General features: G+C 45.7%; 1 protein-coding gene across 1 annotated transcript in view; it reads left to right on the top strand.

Annotated features, from left to right (window-relative positions):
* LOC122551953 (anion exchange protein 3-like) overlaps positions 1–25,234 on the top strand; it is a 257,659-nt gene that overhangs the window by 149,835 nt on the left and 82,590 nt on the right. Inside the window, exons 2-5 of the mRNA XM_043694524.1 lie at positions 13,713–13,866; positions 16,699–16,982; positions 17,634–17,740; positions 19,645–19,859. Of these exons, the coding sequence (XP_043550459.1) occupies positions 13,713–13,866; positions 16,699–16,982; positions 17,634–17,740; positions 19,645–19,859 (760 nt within the window). The remainder of the gene's footprint in view (positions 1–13,712; positions 13,867–16,698; positions 16,983–17,633; positions 17,741–19,644; positions 19,860–25,234) is intronic.

Raw genomic sequence — 25,234 nt, 5'->3', positions numbered from 1 at the left:
GAGTAGGGTGGAGGCGGGGAGGTCAAGAAGAAGACTGCAGGTCAGGAAGGCGTTGCCGGGCTGGAGGGATTCGGCTGAGACAAGTTGGGGGGAGGGGGGATGAAGAAACTGGTGAAGTTCAAGTTCATCCCCTGTGGTTGGAGGGTTCCCAGTCGGAAGATAAGACGTTCCTCCTCCGACCGTCGGGTTGTTGTGGTTTGGCGGTGGATGAGTCCAATGACCTGCATATCCTCGGTGGAGTGGGAGGGGGAGTTGAAATGCTGTGCCACAGGTTGGTTGGGTTGGTTCGTCCGGGTGGCCCAGAGGTGCTCTCTGAATCGCTCCGCAAGTAGGCGGCCTGTCTCCCCAATATAGAGGAGGCCACACCGGCTGCAGCGGATGCAGTAGATGATGTGGGTGGAGGTGCAGGTGAATCTGTGGCGGATATGGAATTTTCCTTTGGGGCCTTGGAGAGAAGTGAGGGGGGAGGTGTGGGCGCAAGTGTTGCACCTCCTGCGGTTGCAAGGGAAGGTGCCGGGAGTGGTGGTTGGGTCGGTGGGGGGTGTGGATCTGACAAGGGAGTCGCGGAGGGAGTGGTCTCTACGGAAAGCTGATAGGGGTGGGGAGGGAAATATATCCTTGGTGCTGGGGTCTGTTTGGAGGTGGCGGAAGTGACGGCGGGTGATGCGCTGTACATGGAGATTGGTGGGGTGGTAGGTGAGGACCAGTGGGGTTCTGTCCTGGTGGCGGTTGGAGGGGCGGGGCTCAGGGGCGGAGGAGCGGGAAGTGGAGCCGATGCGGTGGAGGGCACCGTCGACCACGTCGGGGGGGAAATTGCGGTCCTTGAAGAAGGAGGCCATCTGTGTTGTACGTATTTTGAACTGGTCCTCCTGGGAGCAGATGCGGCGGAGACGAAGGAATTGGGAGAATGGGATGGCGTTTTTACAGGGGGCAGGATGGGAGGAGGTGTAGTCTAGGTAGCTGTGGGAGTCGGTTGGTTTGTAGTAGATGTCCGTGTTGATTCGGTCGCCTGAGGTAGAAACGGAAAGGTCTAGGAAGGGGAGGGAGGAGTCCGAGACTGTCCAGGTGAATTTGAGGTCTGGGTGGAAGGTGTTAGTGTAGTGGATGAGCTGTTCAACCTCCTCGTGGGAGCACGAGGTAGCGCCGATACAGTCATCTATGTAGCGAAGGAAAAGATGGGGGGTGGGGCCAGTGTAGTTGTGGAAGATGGATTGTTCCACATACCCTACGAAGAGGCAGGCATAGCTGGGGCCCATGCGGGTGCCCATGGCTACTCCTTTTGTTTGGAGAAAGTGGGAGGATTGGGAAGAAAAGTTGTTCAGGGTGAGGACCAGTTCGGTCAGTCGAAGGAGGGTGTCGGTGGAAGGGTACTGGGTGGTACGGCGGGAAAGGAAGGAGCGGAGTGCTTTGAGTCCTTCGTGATGGGGGATGGAGGTGTACAGGGACTGGATGTCCATGGTGAAGCTGAGGCGTTGGGGACCGGGGAAGCGGAAGTCCTGGAGGAGGTGGAGGGCGTGGGTGGTGTCACGAATGTAGGTGGGGAGTTCTTGGACTAATGGGGACAGGACCGTGTCGAGGTATGCAGAGATGAGTTTGGTGGGGCAGGAGCAGGCTGAGACAATGGGTCAGCCAGGGCAGTCAGGTTTGTGGATTTTGGGCAGGAGGTAGAAACGGGCGGTGCGGGGTTGTGGGACTATGAGGTTGGAGGCGGTGGGTGGGAGATCCCCTGAGGTGATGAGGTTATGGATGGTCTGGGAGATGATGGTTTGGTGGTGGGAGGTGGGGTCATGGTCAAGGGGGCAGTAGGAGGAGGTGTCCGCGAGCTGGCGTTTAGCCTCAGCAGTGTAAAGGTCGGTGCGCCAAACTACGAGGATGTTGCCTGGTATGGAAGCTATGAAGAGAAGTTGAGAAGGTTAGGTTTATTTTCACGAGAAAAAAGGAGATTGAGGGAGGACCTGATTGAGGTTTGCAAAATCATGAAGGGTATAGACAGGGTGGATAGAACATAGAACATAGAACATAGAAGAATACAGCGCAGTACAGGCCCTTCGGCCCTCGATGTTGCGCCGATCCAAGCCCACCTAACCTACACTAGCCCACTATCCTCCATATGCCTATCCAATGCCTGCTTAAATGCCCATAATGAGGGAGAGTCCACCACTGCTACTGGCAGGGCATTCCATGAACTACGAAGAGATAGAGACATGGTTTTTCGCAGGGTGAAGGATTCAATAACGAGAGGTCACGCTTTCAAGGTGAGAGGTGGGAAATTTAAGGGGGATACATGCAGTAAGTACTTCACACAGAGGGTGGTGGGCGTTTGGAACGCGTTGCCAGCAGAGGTGGTAGAGGCAGGCACGGTAGATTCATTTAAGATGCATCTGGACAGACACATGAGTAGGTGGGGAGCAGAGGGATATAGATACTTAAGAATTGGGCGACAGGTTTAGACAGTAGATTTAGATCGGCTCAGGCTTGGAGGGCCGAAGGGCCTGGCCCTGGGCTATAAATTTTCTTTGTCTTTGTTCTTATGAGCAAATGCGAGATCTTGCACTTTGGAAAAAAGAACACAAGCATGGACTATTTTATAAATGGTGAGAAAATTCATAAAGCCAAAGTGCAAAGGGACCTGGGATCTGGGAGTGCTAGTGCAGGATTCTCTAAAGGTTGTCTTGCAGGTTGAGTCCATGGTTAAGAAAACAAGTATAATGTTGTCATTTATCTCAAGAGGGTTGGAACATAAAAGCTGCGATGTGCTTCTGAGACTTTATAAAGCTCTAGTTAGGCCTCATTTAGAATAGTGTGTCCAGTTTTGGGCCCCACACCTCAGGAAGGACATACTGGCACTGGAGCGTGTCCAGCGGAGATTCACACGGATGGTCCCTGGAATGGAAGGCCTAACATGTGATGAACGGCTGAGGATCCTGGGATTGTATTCATTAGCGTTTAGAAGGTTAAGGGGAGACCTAATAGAAACTTACAGGATAATGCATGGCTTAGAAAGGGTGGAGGCTGGGGAATTGTTTCCGTCAGATGGGGAGACTAGGACCCGTGGGCACAGCCTTAGAATTAGAGGGGGTCAGTTTCGAAAGGAAATGAGACATTTCTTCAGCCAGAGAGTGGTGGGCCTGTGGAATTCATTGCCACGGAGTGCAGTGGAGGCTGGGACGCTAAATGTCTTCAAGGCAGAGATTGATAAATTCTTAATCTCGCAAGGAATTAAGGGATACAGGGAGAGTACGGGTTAGTGGCATTGAAATGCCCATCAGCCATGACTCGATGGGCTGAATGACCTTACATCTACCCCTATTTCTTATGGTCTTATGGAGAAGGAGCAAGTAGGTAAATATGCAAGTATGTTTAGCTCTGCTAAGCTGATTGAATTACAGCAGAAAGATGAGGAGTTAAAATAGTTTATCAAAAGGCATTTACTGAGAAAGAAAGTGAATGCATTCCTGTGTATTATTACTTAACAAATTATGTCTTAATGAAGAAGTGGAGACCATCACACATTCAAGCAGATGAAAAATGGGCAGAGATTTATCAAATTGTTTTGCCAGTGGGATCTCGAAAGGAGGTGCTGCAAGTGGTGCATGAGCTACCAACTGGGGGTCATTTAGGGGTGAGGAAAACACAGGCTAAAATACTAAGACATTTTTACTGGTTTGGACTACATAAAGATGTAGTTGAACTTTGCCAGACATCTCATACATGTCAGCTAATCAGAAAACCACAGTCAGTAATAAAACCTGCACCTTTCATACCTAATCCAGCATTTGAGGAATTTTTCACAAGAGTTTGATTGATTGCGTAGGTCCCTTACCTCAAACAAAAAGTGGGAATAAGTATTTATTAACAAAATAATAGATGTGTCGACTAGATTTCCAGAGGCAATCCCATTGCGCAATATCACAGGATAAAAAGGGTTGTAGTAGAATTACTTAAATGTTTTACGAGATATGGCCTGCCAATAGAGATCCAGTCAGGTCAAGGATCAAACCTCACATCCAAACTATTCAAGGAGGTTATGGATAACTTGGGAATAAAACAATTCAAATCTGCTGTGTACCATCCCGAATTGCAGGGAGTGCTAGAGATACGGCATCAAACACTGAAGACCATATTGAGGGCTTGTGGTCAGGATTATCCAGATGATTAGGGTAAAGGAATTCTATTCGTACTTTTTGTGATCAGAGATGCAGTGAATGAATTGACCAAATTCAGTCCATTTGAACTAATCTTTGGGCATGATGCAAGAGGGCTGTTAAAATTGATGAAGGAGAAATTAATAAATCAGAATTCAGAGACCACCCATTTGGACGATGTGTCAAGTTTTAGAGAATGATTAAATAGAGCTGGAGAGTCGGCTAGACAGCATTTAAAAGTATCCCAGCATACAATGAAACAAGCAGCAGATAAGAAACCACAAATTCACAATTTTGCAATTGGGGATAAGGTATTGGTGTTACTCCCAGTAACAGGTGAGCCTTTAAAAGCAAGGTTTAGTGGACCTTATAAATTGAGAAGAAATTGATTGAGGTGAACTACTTGATAAGGACTCCGATAAGGAAGAAATCTCACAGAGTGTGTCATGTTGGATATATGAATAGGAAGGGTTTGGAGGGATATGGGCCGGGTGCTGGCAGGTGGGACTAGATGGTCGGCATGGACGGGTTGGACCGAAGGGTCTGTTTCCGTGCTGTACATCTCTATGACTCAATGTGAATATGCTCAAAAGGTATTTTGATCGGAAAGGAAAGCAAGAGGAGAAGGTGTTAATGATTACAGCACAGAAGGAAGGACCACGTTCAGAGGATTCTGACTTGGGCATTCCGCAAATCAAACTGGACAATGAGGAAGTTGTCAAAAATTGGGATAAATTATTGAGTTACCTTCCACAAGAAAATCAAAGTGACCTGAAACAGTTATTACTATCACATGGAGAGATATGTGGAAATAAACTGGAAAGTATTAACCTAATTGTACAAGATGTAGCGATAGGAGATGCTGTTCCGATTAAGCAACATCTTTATAGACATAATCCTCTCAAGTTGGCACAGCTTCAGAAGGAGGTAGCGCGCATGCTCCAAGATGGCATAATCAAAGTGAGTTACAGTGACTGGAGCTCACCCATAGTCATGGTGCCAAAACCAACGGTTATGTGTGGACTATCACAAAATCAACGCTGTTACAAAGACTGATGCATATCCAATTCCACGGTTGGAGGACTGTGTCAACAAAGTGGGGCAAGCAACTTACATTTCTAAGTTGGACTTGTTCAGAGGCTACTAGTAAGTCCCTCTGTCAGAGAGAGCAAAGGCAATTTCAGCTTTCGTAACGCCAAATGGACTATATCAGTTCAAAGTCATGCCATTTGGTGTGAAAAATGCTCCAGCCACATTTCAGAGACTGACTAATAAGGTCATTGCCAGATTACCCAACTATGTGGTGTATATTGATGATCTGGTGATTTTTAGTGACTCATGGAAGGAACATTTACAGCATTTATCTGACTTGTTCGATTGACTTCGGAAGGCAGGCTTGGTGGGAAACCTGGCTAAAAGTGAATTTGCCAAAGCCCAACTCACCTTCCTGGGCCAAGTTATTGGATACGGACAAATGGCCCCACGGGATGTGAAGCGAAAGTAATTGGGAAATTTCCCACACTGTCCGCAATTCTACAGTTCCTGGGGTTGAGTGGATTTTATCAAAAGTTTGTACTGAACTTTAGCTGCTGCACTCAGCAAATTGTTAAAAGAGGCCAAGTTTCAGTGGACAGTGGACTGTAAAAAGGCATTTGACAGCCTAAAAAAGGTGTTAACCACTGCCCCAGTATTAGCCACAGCGGATTACACGAAGCCTATCAAAGTGGCTATTGACAGTGATGTGGGTGCCAGTGCGGTGCCCCTGCACGAGGAAGACGGGGGAATAGAAAGATCCATCGGGTATTTTTCCAGGAAGTTGAACATTCATCAACGGAAATATTCAATGGTGGAGAAAGAGACTTTCAGCTTGGTGTTGGCATTCCAACATTTCAGTGTTTATATTCCCAGCAATGCATCGGAGACAATCGTATACACTGATCATAAACCATTGCCATCTGTGGAAAAATGTAAGGACAAAAATGCCAGTCTGTTTCAATGGAGCTTGTTATTTCAGCCGTTCAGTTTGGCAATTGTGCAGGTGGCAGGTCGCGAAAACGTAATTACCGATCCGTTATTGAGACTCGAATGAGATACAGAGGCATTCGGTGGTGAGTGTGCTACAGCCTGAATTTGCATGCAGTTGTGCATGTTGGCACGTTTATAGTTAGATTAGATTAGATTCCCTACAGCATGGAAACAGGGCCTTCAGCCCAACAAGTCCACACCGACCCTCCGAAGAGCAACTCACCCAGACTCATTCCCCTGCCCCACATTTACCCCTGACACTATGGGCAATTTAGCATGGCCAATTCACCTGGCCTGCACAGCTTTGAATTGTGGGAGGAAACCGGAGCACCAGGAGGAAAACCACGCAGACGCAGGGAGAATGTGCAAACTCCACACAGACCGAGGCTGGAATTGAACCTGGGTCCCTGGTGCTGTGAGGCAGCAGTAGTAACCGCTGAGCCACCGTGCTGCCCGTTAGGATAGAGTATATGTGTGTTTAAATACTAACCGGGGTTTTGAAGGGTTAAAAATGATGCCATCTTTTGGTATTGATGGTTCACTTTTTTTAAGGGGGTAGGTGTCACAAAGTCAACCCTTTTTTTCTAAAAACTGTTCCTTGGCTCAAGGAGACTCAGTCCTTGATTTTTTTCAGAGGATCAATAAACCGGGCTGGACTCCAATCAGTCTGGTTTGGTACAGAGATGAAAAGGAGTTTGAGATGCAAACAGATGAGACTTCAGGCCAAAGTGGTCATGCTTTAGAAGTGACCTGTATAAAGAGAGGGGGGGCGGTCAGCTCTCTAGCTGAACGGAGCTGTTTTAGTTCAGTCTTGAACTGGCAAGTTCAACAGGGAGCTGTGTGGAAACTCTAGCTCTTTTCTGCCCTTCAACTTCAACCTGTAAGCATGTGTTCCATTTGTACTGGGTTTTAAAGGGACTGTTGTGTACATTCAGAGCAGTATAGTTAAGTCGAGCTGGATAGGTTGAGTTCTGTAGGGGTCCTTTATTGTGTTCCTTGTGTTTCATTGTGTAATTTTGTGAGTACATTTTTTGTCTGTTTTAAAATGCGGCAGTCAACCTAGCTATCTTACTCCGGGTAATTTTTACTGAACACTCACCGAATAAAATTAGAACATAGACCATTACAGCGCAGTACAGGCCCTTCGGCCCTCGATGTTGCGCCGACCTGTCATACCAATCTGAAGCCCATCCCACCTACACTATTCCATGTACGTCCATATGCATGTCCAATGATGACTTAAATGCACTTAAACTTGGCGAATCTACTACCGTTGCAGGCAAAGCATTCCATACCCTTACTATTCTTAAATTGCAAAGATAGGTCTAAGGCTGCCTGCTTAAGAATGTTTTGAGTGGTCTGGCCTAGTCCATTGTACGTTGCAGATGTGATCTCTCCTTGCTCTCTATGTGCAACTCACTGGTGGTTTTAGGTGGTACTGTTGCCATATGTTTCCTTCTAGATGGAATTGGCTGTGGGTTTGAAAGATCTGAGGATCTTTGATGAATTTCAGCAGTTCATCCTGTAGATAGTACACACTGCTTTTACTGAGCATCAGTGGTGGAGGGAATGGATGTTTATGGATGTGTTGCCAATCAATCTGCCTGCTTAGTCCTGGATGGTGTTAAGCTTCTTGAGTGTTGTTGGAGCTGCACCCATCCAGGCAAGTGGGGGGTATTCCATCACACTCCTGACTTGTGCCTTGATGGTGGACAGTTTTGGGGAGTCAGGAGGCAAGTTACTCACTGCAGGATTCCTAGCTTCTGACCTGCTCTTGCAGCCGTTGTGTTTATGTGGCTGGACCAGTGAGTTTCAGTCCAATGGTAACCCACAGGATATTGACAGTGGGAGTGTTATGACACGGGGTAAACCCTCCTGCTAGATTTAAAACTAACAACACAGGAAAGATTTATCCTGTGCAGTAATCTGTAAAAATTTGAGTGACCAAAAACTACTTAAAGTAAAAATTAACAACTTTATTTATTTAAGTACAACAGAGGAATAGTTAACTAACCACTATTTACCATTCCTTACTCTAACCTATCTGTTACCTTCCCTTCAATAATACTAGTCCGATAAAACTCCCAATTAAGATTTACAAAACCACATTTCAGATCGCAAAACCAGGCAGCTTTCATTTTTCTATTTGGATCTTCCTGTGTCTTCTTTTCTGCTTCTTAGGAATTTCTGAGTCACCGGTTACTGATTGAAAAGATACTTTTAAGAGAGCTATTTTCAGCCAGTCTGTTTCCATGCTGGGCTTGTCAGTTCTCCTCTCAACTGTTCAATTTTTGTGTTTGTAACCCCAAATGGACTATATCAGTTTAAACTGATATAGCCCATTAGGGGTTACAAGCACAGAAATTTCTTTCACCAGCTCTGATAAGGGTACCTGCCAGTAACCACACATTAAGTCCAACTTGGTGATGTCATTGGCTTGTCCGACTTTCTCCACACAGTCCTCCAATCTTGGAGTTGGATATGAGTCCGATTTTGTAACGGCGTTAACCTTCCAATAATCCACACAGAATCGTTGAGCCCCATCCGGTTTGGGGACTAAGACGATCAGTGAACCCCACTCGCTCTGGCTTGATTCGATGATGTTCTCGTCGAGCATGGCCTCCACCTCCATCTGGACCTGTCTGGCTTTGAAAGGATATCTGGACCTGTCTGGCTTTGAAAGGATTAAGCCGATAGGGGTATTGTTTTATCAGATTAGTATTTTCTACGTTTACTTCATGTACAATAGTATTCGTCCTCCCCATCTGATTCGTACATATGTCCTATACTGCAATAACAAATCTTTCAACTGCGCACTATGCTCCTGAGACAGAAAGTTAACTGACCTATCCCACTCCTCAAGGACTTCTTCATTTTTTTAATCTATTTTGAGGCACCTCAAAATCTACATCGCCTGGATGTGATTCCTCACTCTGCGGGACAGTAACTAACACCTGTTTCTCCAGTTCTCTCTCTCTAGTGTAATACGGTTTCAACATGGTCACATGACATACCCAATACCATTTGTTTCGATCTGGCATCTTCACGAAATAGTTCACCTGACTTAACTTTTTCTCAATTTGATAAGGACCACTAAACCTGCCTTTGAAGGATCTCCTATCACTGGTAACAGTACTGACACATCATCCCCTTGGGAAAATGTCCATGTCTCAGAGCTTTTATCTACAACCTACTTCACGCTACACTGTGCCCTCATTAGGTGCTGTTTAGCTAACTCACCTACTTGATTTAATCTCTCCCTCTCCCTCCCTCTGATATATAATCTAAGTGTGAGATCTCCGATTTTGGTCCTGTCAATTTTTCTTCAATTTATTTCAAAGGGCCTCTCACTTCATGCCCGAATATTAACTCAAAGGGAGTGAACTGAGTAGATTCATTTGGGGCATCTCTAATGGCAAACACTATGAATGGGATACCCTTATCCCAATCATTCGGGTAATCCTGACAGTACGCTCTCAACATGGTCTTAGGGTCTGATGTCACCTTTCTAAAGCTCCCTGGGATTCAGGATGATACCCACTGGATCTAAAGTGCTGTATACCTAATCTATCCATCACCTTCTTAAACAGCCTAGCAGTAAAATGTGACCCTTGGTCTAACTGAATCTTTCTGGGTAGCCCATAACATGTGAAGAAAGCTACTAACTCTTCTGCTATGCTTTTTGCTTTGATACTCTGTAATGGAATTGCCTCCGGAATTCTGGGAGACACATCCATTATGGTTAGCAAGTACTGGTTCCCACGTTTAGTTCTTGGGAGGGGAGCTACACAATCAATTATAACCCGTGTCAAATGTGGGAATTGGCAACAAAGGTACTGGTTTTATTACCGCCTGTGGCTGACCTACCATTTGGCATGTATGATATGTACGGCAAAAGTCAACCACATCCTTGTGCATGTTTCTGTACCTTAGCCTGAGTCTTTCATACCCCTCAGTGACCTCCTACAGGTAGTTCATGTGTTACCTGTAACACCTCCTGTCTGTCTGCTACTGACAACACAATCTGCTGCACTTCAGTCCATTTCTCCTCTACACTAACCCGCCGTGGTGTCCATTTCCGTCTGAGGATTCAATCTTTCAGATAATAACCCTCCGGAATATTCTCTGCCTCCTTTTCAGAGTACGCATCCACATATATATCTTTTATCATCTTGTCTTGCTGTTGCAAGTCTGTTAGCCTTTCAGGACTAAACACTTCTGTCTGACCCTCTGCCCTGTCCAGGTTTTTCCTGCACCATTACGTCAGACAGGGTAAAAGCAAATTACTGCGGATGCTGGAATCTGAAACCAAAAGAGAAAATGCTGGAAAATCTCAGCAGGTCTGGCAGCATCTGTAAGGAGAGAATAGAGCTGACGTTTCGAGTCTAACTGACCCTTTGCCAAAGCTTTGAAAAAGGGTCAGTTAGACTCGAAATGTCAGCTCTTTTCTCTCCTTACAGATGCTGCCAGACCTGCTGAGATTTTCCAGCATTTTCTCTTTTGACATCAAACAGGGTGTCTGCTAACCAACCCTCAACTCCTTCATCTTTTTCTTTACTTTTCACTTCATGCTGTGACTTATGATCGTGGGATCTGGTTACTACACAGTCTGGGAAAATATCAGGATATTTCTGTTTTAATTCCTCCATTTCCTGGGCTTCTCCACAACAAGGGGTGTCACTCCCACCTTGGACCCTGTTAAATCATTCCCAACAACAAACTGAATTCCTGGAACTGACACTCTGTCAATCACTCCCACTGGAACTTCCCTCAGTCTTGAGTTGGCACTCCAACCTGATCTTGCATAGGAGAACGCTAAATTTCTGTCCATCTATCCCACAAATTACCACACTCTCAGGTAACGGATCAGAAAGAATGCACATTCGCTCATCCCTTATATCAGTGACTGGTTAGATCCTGTATCTCTCAAAATTATAACTTTTTGTCCTTCGCGTCCTGTTCTTTCTGAGTAAACTTTACCCACAGAGACAAATTCTTTGTAGAGATCAGGTACTAACTCCATACCCAGCCCTGGCCTAGGCTGTGCACTCTCCTGCAGCTCCTCAGCTCTCCTTGGGGTCTCCTTTACTACTGTCACTAATGCCACTGGCTTAGCTTCTTTTACCACATCTTTTCCCACAATGCCTTTCTTTAACGACCAACACTGTGTCTTTACGTATCCCACTTTACCGCAGTGAAAACACCTGAGGCCTTTCACCTCCTTTCCACCCTCTTGGGCTTCTTTTTTATCCTGCGGTAAATTCTTCCCAGTGCTCTCTGCTCTGGGTTTAGTAGAGTAGGATCTCCCCTTCTCCCAACTTCTATCCCCCACAGGATGAAACTCTGGCCGGAAGCTTGTCTTATGCACCAACATGTACTTGTCTGCTAATTCTGCTGCCCTTCTCACTTCCTGAACTTTCTGTTCCTCCACGTGAATTCTTACCATTGCTGGAAGTGAGTTTTTAATCTCCTCCAGCAAAATAATCTCTCTTAGAGCCTCAAAGGCCCGATCTATTTTCAAAGCACACACCCATCGATCGAAATTACTATGTTTAATTCTTTCAAACTCAACATCTGTCTGACTTGATTCCTTCTTTGTGTTTCTGAACCACTGTCTATATGCTTCTGTACCAATTCATAAGCACTTAAAATAGCCTATTCAACCTCTTCATAATCTCTTGATCCCTCATCTGACAGTGCTGCAAATACCTCACTAGCTCTGCCTACCAGTTTAGTCTGAACTAGCATTACCCATAAATCCTCAGACCACTCCATCTGCCTAGCCAATTTTTCAAATGATATAATGAAGGCTTTATCATCCTTCTTATTAAAATGTGGCAAAGTTTTGACATATTTATATATATATACACACACATACATATATATCACTACCTTCTCTTTTAATCTCCATCCTGTTAACTTGACTTTGCTGACTAAGTTGCAACTTCTCAAGTTCAAATTCCCTCTCTTTCTCTCTCCCTTTGTTTTCTCTTTGCTCAGCCAAGAACCTTCGCTCTCTCTCTTTATCCTCTCTCCCTCCTCTCGCCCTTTGTTTATCTTCTAACTCCATTTGCCTCAATTGTAATTTAAGCTTTCCTACCTCTGCTGCACTTGATTGTTTTTCTGACACACCTAAGTGCTTGAGTAACTCCCTCACTATTTCAGCTTTAGTTTTGTCCTTGGTTAAACCTAAATCTAACATCTTTGCTAATTCTAAAAGTGTGGCCTTTTTCTTTCCTTCTAAACTTTCTTGGCAAATCTGAGAATCATTTTCAAATCCCAGAACCTCTTTAGCAATTTTAAGAGTCATTTCTCTCAATTTTAATTTAATTTAATTGAAAATCATTGAAATTAAACAAATTGTCTCACCTACGTTTTATTTAAAGATCTGGGATACTAACCTGCAAGTGTTTAAATCTGCTGGGACCTTTTGTACCCCCAAATCTATTCGAATCTGCCTAAACCAGTTCAAATCATGGACCCGAGCCCCCAAACTGTTACAACACGGGGTAAACCCTCTTGCTTAATTTAAAACCAGCAACACAGAAAATATTTATCCCATGCAGTAATCTGTAAAGATTTGAGTGGCCAATAACTATTTCAAGTAAAAGTTTATTTCTTCAATATAACAGAGAATCATTAACTAACCACTATTTACCATTCCTTACTCTAACCTATCTGTTACCTTCCCTTCTATAATACGAGTCTGATTAAACTCCCAATTAAGATTTACAAAACCACATTTCTTATCTCAAAACCAGACAGCTTTCGTTCTTCTATTCGGATCTTCCTGTGTCTTCTTTTCTTCTTAGGAATTTCTACGTCACAGGTTACTGATCAAAAAGATACTTTTAAGAGAGCTATTTTCAGGCAGTCTGTTTACATGCTGGTGGCTTGTCAGTTCTCCTCTCAACTGTTCAATTCTTCCCAGTCTTATACCCCCCCAAAGCATGAGATTGTATCATTGGATTTTAAGATTGTCAATATATTCAATTCAAACGGGATTGGAGTTTGATATATTTTCAGGGTAAAATTTAAGCTGTTTGGCCAAATGTGTGTGTGTGTTTAGGCAACGGGCTAATCGAGTTGTTCGACCACGTGTTGCATACATTGTTGCCTTATTGAGAACACTTGGTGCTGTGTCCGGTAGTTCTGCTGCTTTTAACTCTCTTAAAGTGCACCCACATCTTCATAACAGGGAGATTCAGTGATGGTGACACCATTGGTTGCTAGATTGTCTCTTATTGGAGATGGTCATAGCCCAGCATTTGTGTGGTGTGAATGAGCACTTGAAATGTCAAGTGCTATGGGGCAAGTTGTAGAAAGTGGGATTCGTGTATACATGTCAGCACAGATTGATTGGTCAAAGGGCCTCCTCTGTGCTGTGTGACTCCATTACTGGGTGTGCAATGGTTCCCAAACACAGGCGTGCAAGTGTTGATTGTGTCAGCCGTGCTCACTGTGGAGGCTGTGCACTAAGCAATGGTGACTGAGGTGATTATGATCCCTACAGTGAGCTGCTGCCACCATTCCTGTTTGCAGGTCGAAGATGAGACCGAGAAGCCAAACGTGGAAGAGGAAGAGGAGGAGGACGAAGAGCTGGATAAGTTGCTGGGCATTGAGCGTTTAAGTGACCTGGTCAGTGAACGCCCTGCACGGGAACCTGAGCGAACCTACAACGAGAAGGATTTTGAATGTAAGTGCAAGTGTGTTTGCCAGAGCGTGTGCCTGTCGGGGTGGGCCTATTTGCAAATTATTTTATGACCAGTCTGTTAGACTAAACCATCTTTACCCAGCCTCGCTGGAGGTGTAGTGGACAGTGAAGAGAGTTACCTCAGATTACAACAGGATCTGGACCAGATGGGCCAATGGGCTGAGGAGTGGCAGATGGAGTTTAATTCAGATAAATACGAGGTGCTGCATTTTGGGAAAGCAAATCTTAGCAGGACTTATACACTTAATGGTAAGGTCCTAGGGAGTGTTGCTGAACAAAGTGACCTTGGAGTGCAGGTTCATAGCTCCTTGAAAGTGGAGTCGCAGGTAGATAGGACAGTGAAGAAGACGTTTGGTATGCTTTCCTTTATTGGTCAGAGTATTGAGTACAGGAATTGGGAGGTTATGTAGAGGCTGTACAGGACATTGGTTAGGCCGCTGTTAGAATAGTGCATGTAATTCTGGTCTCCTTCCTATTGGAAAGATGTTGTGAAACTTGAAAGGGTTCAGAAAAGATTTACAAGGATGTTGCCAGGGTTGGAGGATTTGAGCTATAGCCTCTCCCTAGCACCACCTTCAAATTTTGGTGTCATCTGCAAACTTACTAACTGTACCTTTTATGCTCACATCCAAATGATTTATGGAAATGACAAAAAGTAGAGGACCCAGCACCGATCCTTGTGGCACTCCACTGGTCACAGGTCTCCAGTCTGAAAAACAACCCTCCACCACCACCCTCTGTCTTCTACCTTTGAGCCAGTTTTGTATCCAAACGGTTAGTTCACCCTGTATTCCATGAGATCTAACCTTGCTAACCAGTCTCCCATGGGAACCTTATTGAACGCCTTACTGAAGTCCAATAGATCACATCTACTGCTCTTCCCTCATCGATCTTCTTTTTTACTTCTTCAAAAAACTCAATCAAGTTTGTGAGACATGATTTCCCACGCACAAAGCCATGTTGACTATCCCTAATCAGTCCATGCCTTTCCAAATATATGTACATCCTGTCCCTCTGGATTACCTCCAACAACTTGCCCACCACTGAGGATAGGCTCACCAGTCTATAGTTCCCTGGGGTCATGTCGTTTTTGTGGCTAGTTGGTCATCTCAGAAATGACTGTCAGACTACTCAGACTCTTTGGCATCACGGTAGCCCACAAACCCACCAACACACTAAAACAGCAGCTAATGAACTTGAAAGAACCGTGTACAGACAACAACAAAACTAATGTCATTTACAAAATACCTTGCAAGGACTGTAACAAACACTACATTGGACAAACAGGCAGAAAACTAGCCACCAGGATACATGAACACCAACTAGCCAGAAAACGGCATGACCCTCTCTCACTAGTATCCTCACATACAGATAAGGAAGGATACCACTTTGACTGGGACAACACATCCATCCTCGGACAAGCCAAACAGAGACACGCACGAGAATTCCTGGAAGCATGGCATTCCAACCGGAACTCCATCAACAAGCACATCAAGTTAGACCCCATCTACCACTCCCTGAGAAAAAGAACAGGAAATGACGTCACCACAGGAAATAACATCACCAACCCAAAGAAACCCAAACATACAAATAGAAAGCAGGAATCATGTACGCTGCTTCGCCTGAGGCCCACTGAAGATGTTACCTAGTAAGGTGATGAAACGTCTGGAAATGAACCTCCCAGCTCAGTGAGCAAACCTACATCCAGCTACTCCTTACAGTCTTATAGAGGGAGGCCATTCACCAGTTGAGTCTGTGCCAGCTCTTTGAAGGATACATCCAATCATTTGCATACCTCTTGCTATTTACTCCATAGCCTTGGAGGTTTGTCACTTATACATATTTCTCCAACTCCCCCTTTGGAAAGTTCCCGTTCAATTGTTTTCCATCACTCTTTCAACAAGCACCCCCCAGGCTACAAGAACTCGCTATGAGAAAAGATTAACCCCTTAACTTTTTGCCAACGGTTTTAATTTAATTGAACCTCTGGTCACATACAATCCCATTTCTGAAAACAGTTTTCCCTCAATTACTCCAACACAACCCTTACTAGTATGAAAGGATCGGAGAATCTGATTCCTGGGATGGCAGGTCTAATGTAGAAACAGGGATGGGATTGGTGACGGTCGAACTATATTCAGGAGAATTGAGGTTTTGGGAATACCTGATGAAGGGCTTATGCCCAAAACCTCAATTCTCCTGCTCCTCAGATGCTGCCTGACCTGCTGTACGTTTCCAGCACCACACTTTTTAACTCTGATCTCCAGCATCCATAGTCTTCACTTTCTCCTGGAATTATATTCACTGGAGTTTTGAAGAATGAGGGGGAATGTCATGTATACCCATAAAATTCTAATGTGACTAGACAGGCTAAACACAGGAAGATGGTCCCAGTGACTAGGGAGTCCAGAATCAGGGGTCACAGTTCAAGGATGCGTTTTAGACTAAGATGAGGAGAAATGTCTTCACCCACAGAGTGGGGAGCCTGTGGAGTTCTCTGTCACAGAAAGCGCTTGAGACCAAAATATTAATTTTTTTCAAGAAGGTGTTAGGTATAGTTCTTAGGGCTAAAGGGAGCAAAGGGTATGGGGGAGAAAGCAGGAACAGGGGAATGACTTGGATGATCAGATAGTCATATTGAATGGGGGTGCAGGCTCAATGACCTTTTTGTGTTACTATACAGTTGTGGGTGGAGTGAGATGAGGTAGGTTGGGGGTTGCTCTGTGTGAGCAGAAAGGCAAACAGGCTCCAGTTTTGCTGTTGGCTTCAATTCTCCACCCTGTCACACTCAGTGTCACTGTGTGTAATCCCTAGATCATCGACACACGTCACATCACATTCACCACCCGCTCTCTACTCACCTGCCACACCACACACGCCACAGGAGGAAGCTCCCTCGCCCAGAACGCACGAAGAAGAAGAGGAGGAAAAAGAAAAAGACTTCAGTTCCTCCATCAGAGGGCACGCCCACCATCCAGGAAGTGGATGAGGAGGAGGAAGAGCCTTCGGAGGTGGAAACACAGGACAGGGATCTATCAGGAAATGAGGATACGCACGATCCACCGAAAGCTGATACATCGAGTAACAGATCCCTGGGAGTGAGTTACAGATTTGCAATCTACTCGAGGGGTTCAGGATGGTTTATATATAGAATGACAGATCCCTGGGAGTGAGTTACAGACTGAAATCTAGTCGAGGGGTTTGGGTGGTTTATATACAGAATAACAGATATACGGGTGTGAGTCACAGACTGGAACCTAATCAAGGGGTTTGGGTGGTTTATATACAGAATAACAGATATCCTGGTGTGAGTCACAGACTGGAACCTAATCGAGGGGTTTGGGTGGTTTATATACAGAATAACAGATACCCAGGAGTGAGTCACAGACTGAGTTACAATCTAATCAAGGATATTTATTTAGCTAAATCTTGGGAAAGAGTTTCCTATAACTCCCCATCTTTACTAATGGCTTTCACTCTGCCCCATGCCAGTGAAAGCAGTTTCTCAATTTATTTTCGGGAAGCTAAAAGTTAGTTGTGGGATTGCACTTTCACTTTCTTTGATCTGTGGAAACCAACAGCAGTTTCTGTCAGTCTCTCAACCCTCTGGACAAGGGGTTGTGATGGGGAGGTGCAGTTTTGACTGGGGCTGGTGTGAGAGATTGGAACAACAGGGGAGCCCTGAGGAGAACTGGGACACCAGCAGCTACACGACATGTTTTTGCAATGTTCTTTTCATGTTTTCACAGTCCCATCTCATGTCAACAGAATCGACCGAGTCTCTAATGATGCAGCAGCAGATTCAAGACTGTGAGCAGCAGCAACCATGGCAACCCCATACAGGACTGACAGGAAGGTAAGGTACAGTCCCAGAGACAGCGCAATCTTTATACAGTATGTAGAGTCAAAGAGTGAGAGAGATCTAACGCACTGGAAAAAAGGCCCTTCAGCCCATCATGCTGGCAGGAGTAAGTTCCCTGACCATCAGTTGGCATAGGGGTTTACATTCAGCAACCTTCTGAACGAGCTCCAGATTGCCAGCTGAGTGACCACCGTACAACAGGGCGAGATCTCAGGACTGGCCTCAAGTATCCTGCCTTTGCCACTTAGCTTGAGAGACCATGTGGAAGCTGGGGAGGTAGAATCATGGAGTCATAGAGATGTACAGCGTGGAAACAAATCCTTCGGTCCAACTTGTCCACGCTGACCAGATATCCTAAATTAATCTAATTCCATTTGCCAGCACTTGGCCCATATCCTTCTAAGGGGAGAAAGTGAGGTCTGCAGATGCTGGAGATCAGTTTCTTCTAAAGGAGATCATATCCTTCTAAACCCTTCCTATTTATATACCCATCTAGGTGCCTATAAAATGCTGTAATTGTACCAGCCTCTACCACTTCCTCTGGCAGCTCATTTCACACACGTACCACCCTCTGTGTGAAAAGTTTGCCCCTTAGGTGCCTTTTAAATTTTCCCCCTCTCACCCTAAACCAATGCCCTCTAGTTCTGGCCTCTTCCACCCCGGGGAAAAGACCTTGTCTATTTATCCTATCCATGCCCCTCGTGAGTTTATAAACCTCTATAAGGTCACCCCTCGTCCTCTGATGCTCCAGGGAAAACAGCCCCAACCTGTTCAGCCTCTCCCTCTAGCTCAAAACCGCCAACCCTGGCAAAGGTAGTGGGACAAATGAGAGAATGCTTGGAGAAACTCATGATTCGGAGATGCCGGTGTTGGACTGGGGTGGACAAAGTTAAAAATCACACAACACCAGGTTATAGTCCAACAGGTTTAATTGGAAGCACTAGCTTTTGGAGCAGACAACCACCTGATGAAGGAGCAGTGCTCCGAAAGCTAGTGCTTCCAATTAAATCTGTTGGACTATAACCAACAGGTGTTGTGTGATTTTTAACTTTGGAGAAACTCAGCAGATCTGGCAGCAACAATAGAGAGAGAAACAAAGTTAATGTTTTGAGTCCAGTACAACTGTTCTTCAGGAATTCTGAGAATTCAGGGGACCTGAAACACTCATTGCATAGAAAAGCTTTCCCTTGTTTTATTCATGTGTTGGATGTAATTGTCAACAGCTGGGCCAGCATTTCATTGCCCGTCCCTAGTTGCCCTCGAGAAGGTGAGCTGCCTTCTTAAACTGCTGCTGTCCATTTGGTGTAAGCATACCCACAATGCCCTTAGGGAGGGAACTCCAGGATTCTGACCCAGCGACACTAAAGGAACGGTGATATACTTCCAAGTCAGGATGGTGAATAGCTTGGAGGGGAACTTGCAAGGGGTGATGTTCCCATGTACCTGCTGTCATTGTCCTTCTGGATGGAAGTGGTCGTGGGTTGGAAGGTGCTGTCTTGGTGAATTTCTGCAGTGCATCTTGTAGATAGTACACACTGCTGCTACTGAGCGTAGGTGGTGGAGGGAGTGGATGTGGTGCCAATCAAGCGGCTGCTTTGTCCTGGATGGTGTTGAGCTTCTTGAGTGGTGTTGTTGGGGCTGCCCCCATCCAGGCAAGTGGGCCTAAATGCTGGAATCGATTCTTTTGCTAATGCCCATAAATCGACGCATCCAAAATCTCAACCCTTCCGTCAATATCTTTAGCTCAAAGCCAAAGCTGCCTCTGGAAGCTGCCATTCCTCACCACTCAGATCCCTGGACAGTTGCAGTGATTTTACCCCATCAAGCGGAGTCCTGAAATCAAGCTGAGCTTTTGACTATTTGTTTTTTGACACCCTCCCCTCCCCCGTCCCTGGCAGTTTTCTGAAGCCTCTGCAGGAGTCCTCCCCGAGGAGTCTTGACAGACAGAAGGCCTCTCCCCGGATTACAGGCGGACAGCGAGCACGTTATGATCTGCGGGAACGGATTTGCATTGGGAGTATGACTGCACTCGGGGTGACGGCGTACCAGCAAGTGCCGACTGATGATGCCGAAGCACAGATGCTTGCCAGTGCTGACCTGGACTACATGAAAAGTAAGGAACAACTGGGACTGGGAAATAAAGAGGCTAACATAGAGAAATAAGGCACTGAGTATTATTGACCAGACCAAAACCCCTCAAAATACATCGAGGATTTAGCCTCGACGCTAACGTTTATCTTAATTAGTGGCAAGTGGAAGGCGCTGTGTTCCAGATGTGATTCGATTGGTCAAACTATTATGTTTTTAGCAAAATACACTTTTTTCTTACAAATTACAAATAAGAAAAAAAATTGGCATCACTCTATCAAACCACTTAACAAAATAATATATGTGTTATATAACACTTATCAACTGTTCCAATATAGCAGTTCCAATATATATTCCAGAAACACACCTTTGGCAAAGGCAAATTCAGCAAATCAGATTTCCCTCACTTGCTATCTCCTCCAGGCTAGGAGAGGGAACACCGGCAGAATGAATCTAGCTGCAGAGAGGGAGCAGGATCTAGTGGCTTCAACTCCAAGAACCCCAATTTCAACAACTATAAACAAAACCTAAAACCCTGGGTCTGTGTAAGCCTGACTCCACCTGGTTCTTTTGTCTACCCCCAAAAAAACCGCGAAGTTCTTTATTTACTCTGCTTTCCATGGAGCAGACACCTTGGCACCGGGTTTACAACACCTCTCTTCAAGAGAAACTGGACAGGACAAATCGCTCTTCAAGGTACATGTCATCACACATGATAATATACAGGGGAAGGTTCAGTGAAAACGCAGTGATAACAAACAGCAATAATGCACGGAATTGACACATAAGGACAGCATACAGCGATAATGTATCGCACTCGAGTCATTGAGTAATACAGCATGGAAACAGGCCCTTTGGCCCAAACTAGTCCATACTGACCATGATGCCCACTCAGCTAATTCCAATTGCCTGTAAAACCTTCCCATCTATGTACCCATCCAAATGTTTCTTTTAAAATGTTGCTATTGTACCTGCCTCAATCACTTTCTCTAGCAGCCCATTCCATACATTAACCACTATCTGCGTGAAGAAGTGCCCCTCAGGTCCTTCTTAAATCTTTTCCCCTCTCACCTTAACCTATGCCCTCTAGTTTTCAATTCTCCATCCCTGTGAAAAAGGTGATATTCATTCATCCTATCAATGTCCCTCATGCTTTTACACACCTCAATAAGGTCCCCTCTCATTCTCCTAGTTCCAAGGAGTAAAGTCCTATCCTGGCCAATCTCTCCCTATGACTCAGGCCTACTAATCCTGGCAACATCCTCGTAAATCTTCTTTATGCACTTTCCAGTTTAACTAGGTCTCTTCTATAACAGGGTGACCAAAACTGTACACAATACTCCAAGTGTGGCCTCATCAATTACTTAGAGGAAAAAGTGAGGTCTGCAGATGCTGGAGATCAGAGCTGAAAATGTGTTGCTGGAAAAGCGCAGCAGGTCAGGCAGCATCCAGGGAACAGGAGAATCGACGTTTCGGGGCCTTGATGCTGCCTGACCTGCTGCGCTTTTCCAGCAACACATTTTCAGCTCATCAATTACTTATACAACTGTAGCATAAGGTCCCAACTCCTGTAGTCAATGCCTCGACTAATGAAGGCCAGCCCTGTCTACCTGTGACGCCACTTTCAAAGAACTATTTACTTGCATTTCTAGGTCCCTCTGTTCCACAACACTCCAAAGGACCTTACTATTTACTGTATAAGTCCTACCTTGGTTTGACTTTCCAAAGTGCAACACCTCATATTTATCTGTATTGAGTTGCATTTGCCAATCCTCAGCCCACTTCCCCATCTGACCAAGATCTTTCTGTAATATTTGATAACCTCCCTTGCTATCAACGATACCTCCTAATTTTGTATCATCTGCAAACTTACTAATCATGTCTTGTACATTCACATCCAGATCAATTATGTAAATAACAAATAACAAATGTCTCAGCACTGACCCCAGTGGCACACTAGTAGTCACAGGCCTCCAGTCCAAGATACGACCTTCAACCGTCATCCTATGCTTCCTACCATGGAGCCAATTTTGAATCCAATTAGCTAGCTCTCCCCGGATCCCATGTGAACCAACCTTCACGACTAGCCTGCTGTACAGTACCTTATCAAAGGCTTAACTAAAATTCATATAGACAACATCCTCTGCCCTACCCTCATCTATCCTCTTGGCTACCTCTTCGAAAAACTTTTAAAAGATTTGTCAGACATGACTTCCCATGCACAAATCCATGCTGACTATCCCTAATCAATCCATGTTGACTATCCCTAATCAATCCATGTTGACTATCCCAAATCAGACCTATCCCTAATCAGACCTTGACTATCCAAATGTTGGTTGATCCTGTATGACTTGGGAGCAGGAGAAGGCCATTCAGCCCATCAAGCCTGCTCTGCCATTCAAAAAGATCATGGCTTCTCTGATTGTGACCTCACAATGGACAGGTTTAAAGGGCATTTGAGGAGACTTTTTTCACCAAGAGGGTGGTGGGAAACTGAGTTGGGAAGTTGAGGTGGGAAAGCTCACATTCTTTAAAAAGTATTTGGATGTGCACTTGCTCCCTTTCTACCACACAAGCATATCGCACAGTGAGGACCCATGGTGATCTCCCACAGTGGAAAAGCGCAGGGATGATGTGAATCCAGAATTTGACAGATGTCCCCATTCTGTCTTCCGAAGGCTGATCTTCAAAAGCATGAACATTGGTAATGAGGTGTAACAGAATCAAGATCATTTCTCAATGTATTCTAGAACAAAGGGGCATCATTTTAGAGTGAAAAGCGTAGGTTTAGAGGGGATTTGAGGAAAAGTATTTTCACCCTAAGGATGGTCTGGGGTCTGGAATGCACTAAACAAAACAACCCACAAGAAATTGTGGATGCTGGAAATCAGAAACAGAAGCAGACATTGCTGGAGAAACTCAGCAGGTCTGGCAGCATCTGTAGAGAGAAAGCAGAGTTAACATTTTGGGTCACTGATTGCTTATAGCATGCCAGTCGAAAAGTGTGGAGCTAGAAAAGCACAGCCAGTCAGGCAGCATTAGAGGAGCAGGTGAATCAACATTTCATCAGGAATGTGGGGGAGACCCAAAGGGGCTGAGAGATAATTGGGAGGGGGTGAGGCTGGGGGGGAAAGGTAGCTGGGAAAGCAATAGATAGATGAAGGTGGGGGAAAAGGTGATGGACAGGTGGGAAGGAAGATGGACAGGCAGGACAGGTCATGAGGGCGGTGCCAAGTTGGAAGGTTGGAACTGGGATAAGGTGGGGGAGGGGAAATGAGGAAACCGGTGAAATCCACATTGATCCTGTTTGGTTGGAGGGTCCCACACCACACTTTTGGACTGTGATCTCCAGCATCTGCAGTCCTCACCTTCTCCTTACAGCCTGAAGCCGAGTAGGAGGGAGAAGGGGAAACAGGAAACATGGGTGGGAATAAAAGCAAACTCAAAAGAAGGAGAATTTTTGGGAGGAATTTGAAATTATATTTTTTTCTCTTAAGTTTGAGATTTGCCATCTCTGGCCTAGGCTAGGATTGATTGCACCTTGCTAACTGCACACAGGGTAGTTAGGAATCAGTCTTTTACTGTGGCTTGGGTCATACCAAGCAAGGATGGCAGATTTCCTGTCCTCAAAGACATCAGTGAACCAGACTTGTGTTTCACAACATCGCGAGTTATTTTATAGTCTTCGCAAAACCAGTTTTTAATTCCACCTTGTTACTGAGTTCAGATCTCACCATCTGCCATTGGTGGGATTGGAGCTGATGTCCCCAGAACAATAGCTGTTGGGGGGGAGAGGGTTTCTGGATTACTGGAGCAGTGACATGACCACCAGATATCTCCCCCTCCCCCTCCCGTTTGAGATGGTACAGTGACAATAATGGTAATGGGGCGAGGGGAGGGTTAACAGTTGAGAGAGAGATACAGTAAGGCTCCTGTCTGGTGGAGCTGGTTACCAAAGGGTTACTGGTTGAAAATGCCAAAGCGCAGCCCGTCAATCGGGGAACAGGGTATTGGATTGGAGACTGACATCATGGAAATGGACCGAACGCCTCAGGGACACAAACAGTCAGTGCGGCAGTGCCTCTCAACTCGACGTCAGCTTGGTCGATGATAATGCCATCCCCTTCCCATTCGCCTCCCTGAAGCCCAGTGCGAATCACGGAGGACCAACCAAAGCACCCCCGTGCGAAGGAACTTCCAACATTGATGCCCACCCTGAGCCCTCCTTCTGTGTGAAGGTGATGGACACAGAGGAGGCTGCAGAGGACAAGGATGCAGGCACCAACTCCTTTGAACTCATTGGAAACGAAGACTTTGAAGAACTTGCCCTTGAGTTTGATGATTATGACCTTTGGGAATCGATTAACAGCCATCTACAAGGCACCGAGAAGAGTAAGTAACAATTGGGAAAGTTCTTTGTTCATAAAAACAAGTTTGGAAATCACTAACCTTCACATGTCAAGAGTTTATTTTAAAATCTTTACATCTGCCTCTAATTGCTTTCTGTGTGAAAAGTTTAATAGCTGATGGAAATTTAGCCAATAATTTACAGGAAAACAGAGAGACAACCAGTTAGTCGTTCTGTTTGGGTGAGGGAGAGTAGTTGCTCACAACGCCAGAGAACTCTCCTCTCGTCAGTGAATGTCAGAAAACCTCAAACACCCAACACATAGACCACAGCTCAATGTCTTATCTGAGATCCAGCATTCCTGAGGCAGGACCTCACCCTCAGCACTGACCCTCCGACAGTGCAGCACTCCCTCAGCACTGACCCTCAGAGAGTGCAGCACTCCCTCAGTACTGACCCTCCGACACTGTGGCTCTCCCTCAGCACTGACCCTCTGACAGTGCAGCACTCCCTCAGTACTGACTCTCTGACAGTGCAGCACTCCCTCAGTACTGACCCAATGACAGTGCAGCATTCCCTCAGCACTGACCCTCTGACAGTGCGGCACTCCCTCAACACTGACCCCCTGACAGTGCGGCACTCCCTCAGCACACACCACCTGATAGTGCGGCACTCCCTCAGCACTGACCCTCTGACAGTGTGGCACTCCCTCAGCACTGACCCTCTGACAGTGCAGCATTCCCTCAGCACTGACCCCCTGACAGTGCGGCACTCCCTCAGCACTGACCCTCTGACAGTGCGGCACTCCCTCAGTACTGACCCTCTGACAGTCCAGCACTCCCTCAGCACTGACCCCTGATAGTGCGGCACTCCCTCAGCACTGACCCTCTGACAGTGCGGCATTCCCTCAGCACTGACCCTATGACAGTGCGGCATTCCCTCAGCACTGACCCTCTGACAGTGCGGCACTTCCTCAGTAATGACCCTCTGACAGTGCGGCATTCCCTCAGTACTGACCCTCTGACAGTGTGGCACTCCCTCAGCACTTACCC

The sequence above is a fragment of the Chiloscyllium plagiosum genome, chromosome 7 (genome assembly GCF_004010195.1).
Source record: "Chiloscyllium plagiosum isolate BGI_BamShark_2017 chromosome 7, ASM401019v2, whole genome shotgun sequence".
In the NCBI taxonomy this organism is placed as follows: domain Eukaryota; kingdom Metazoa; phylum Chordata; class Chondrichthyes; order Orectolobiformes; family Hemiscylliidae; genus Chiloscyllium; species Chiloscyllium plagiosum.
The sequence above is the reverse complement of the archived record's forward strand: the minus strand, read 5'-3'. Positions and strand labels throughout refer to the sequence as shown.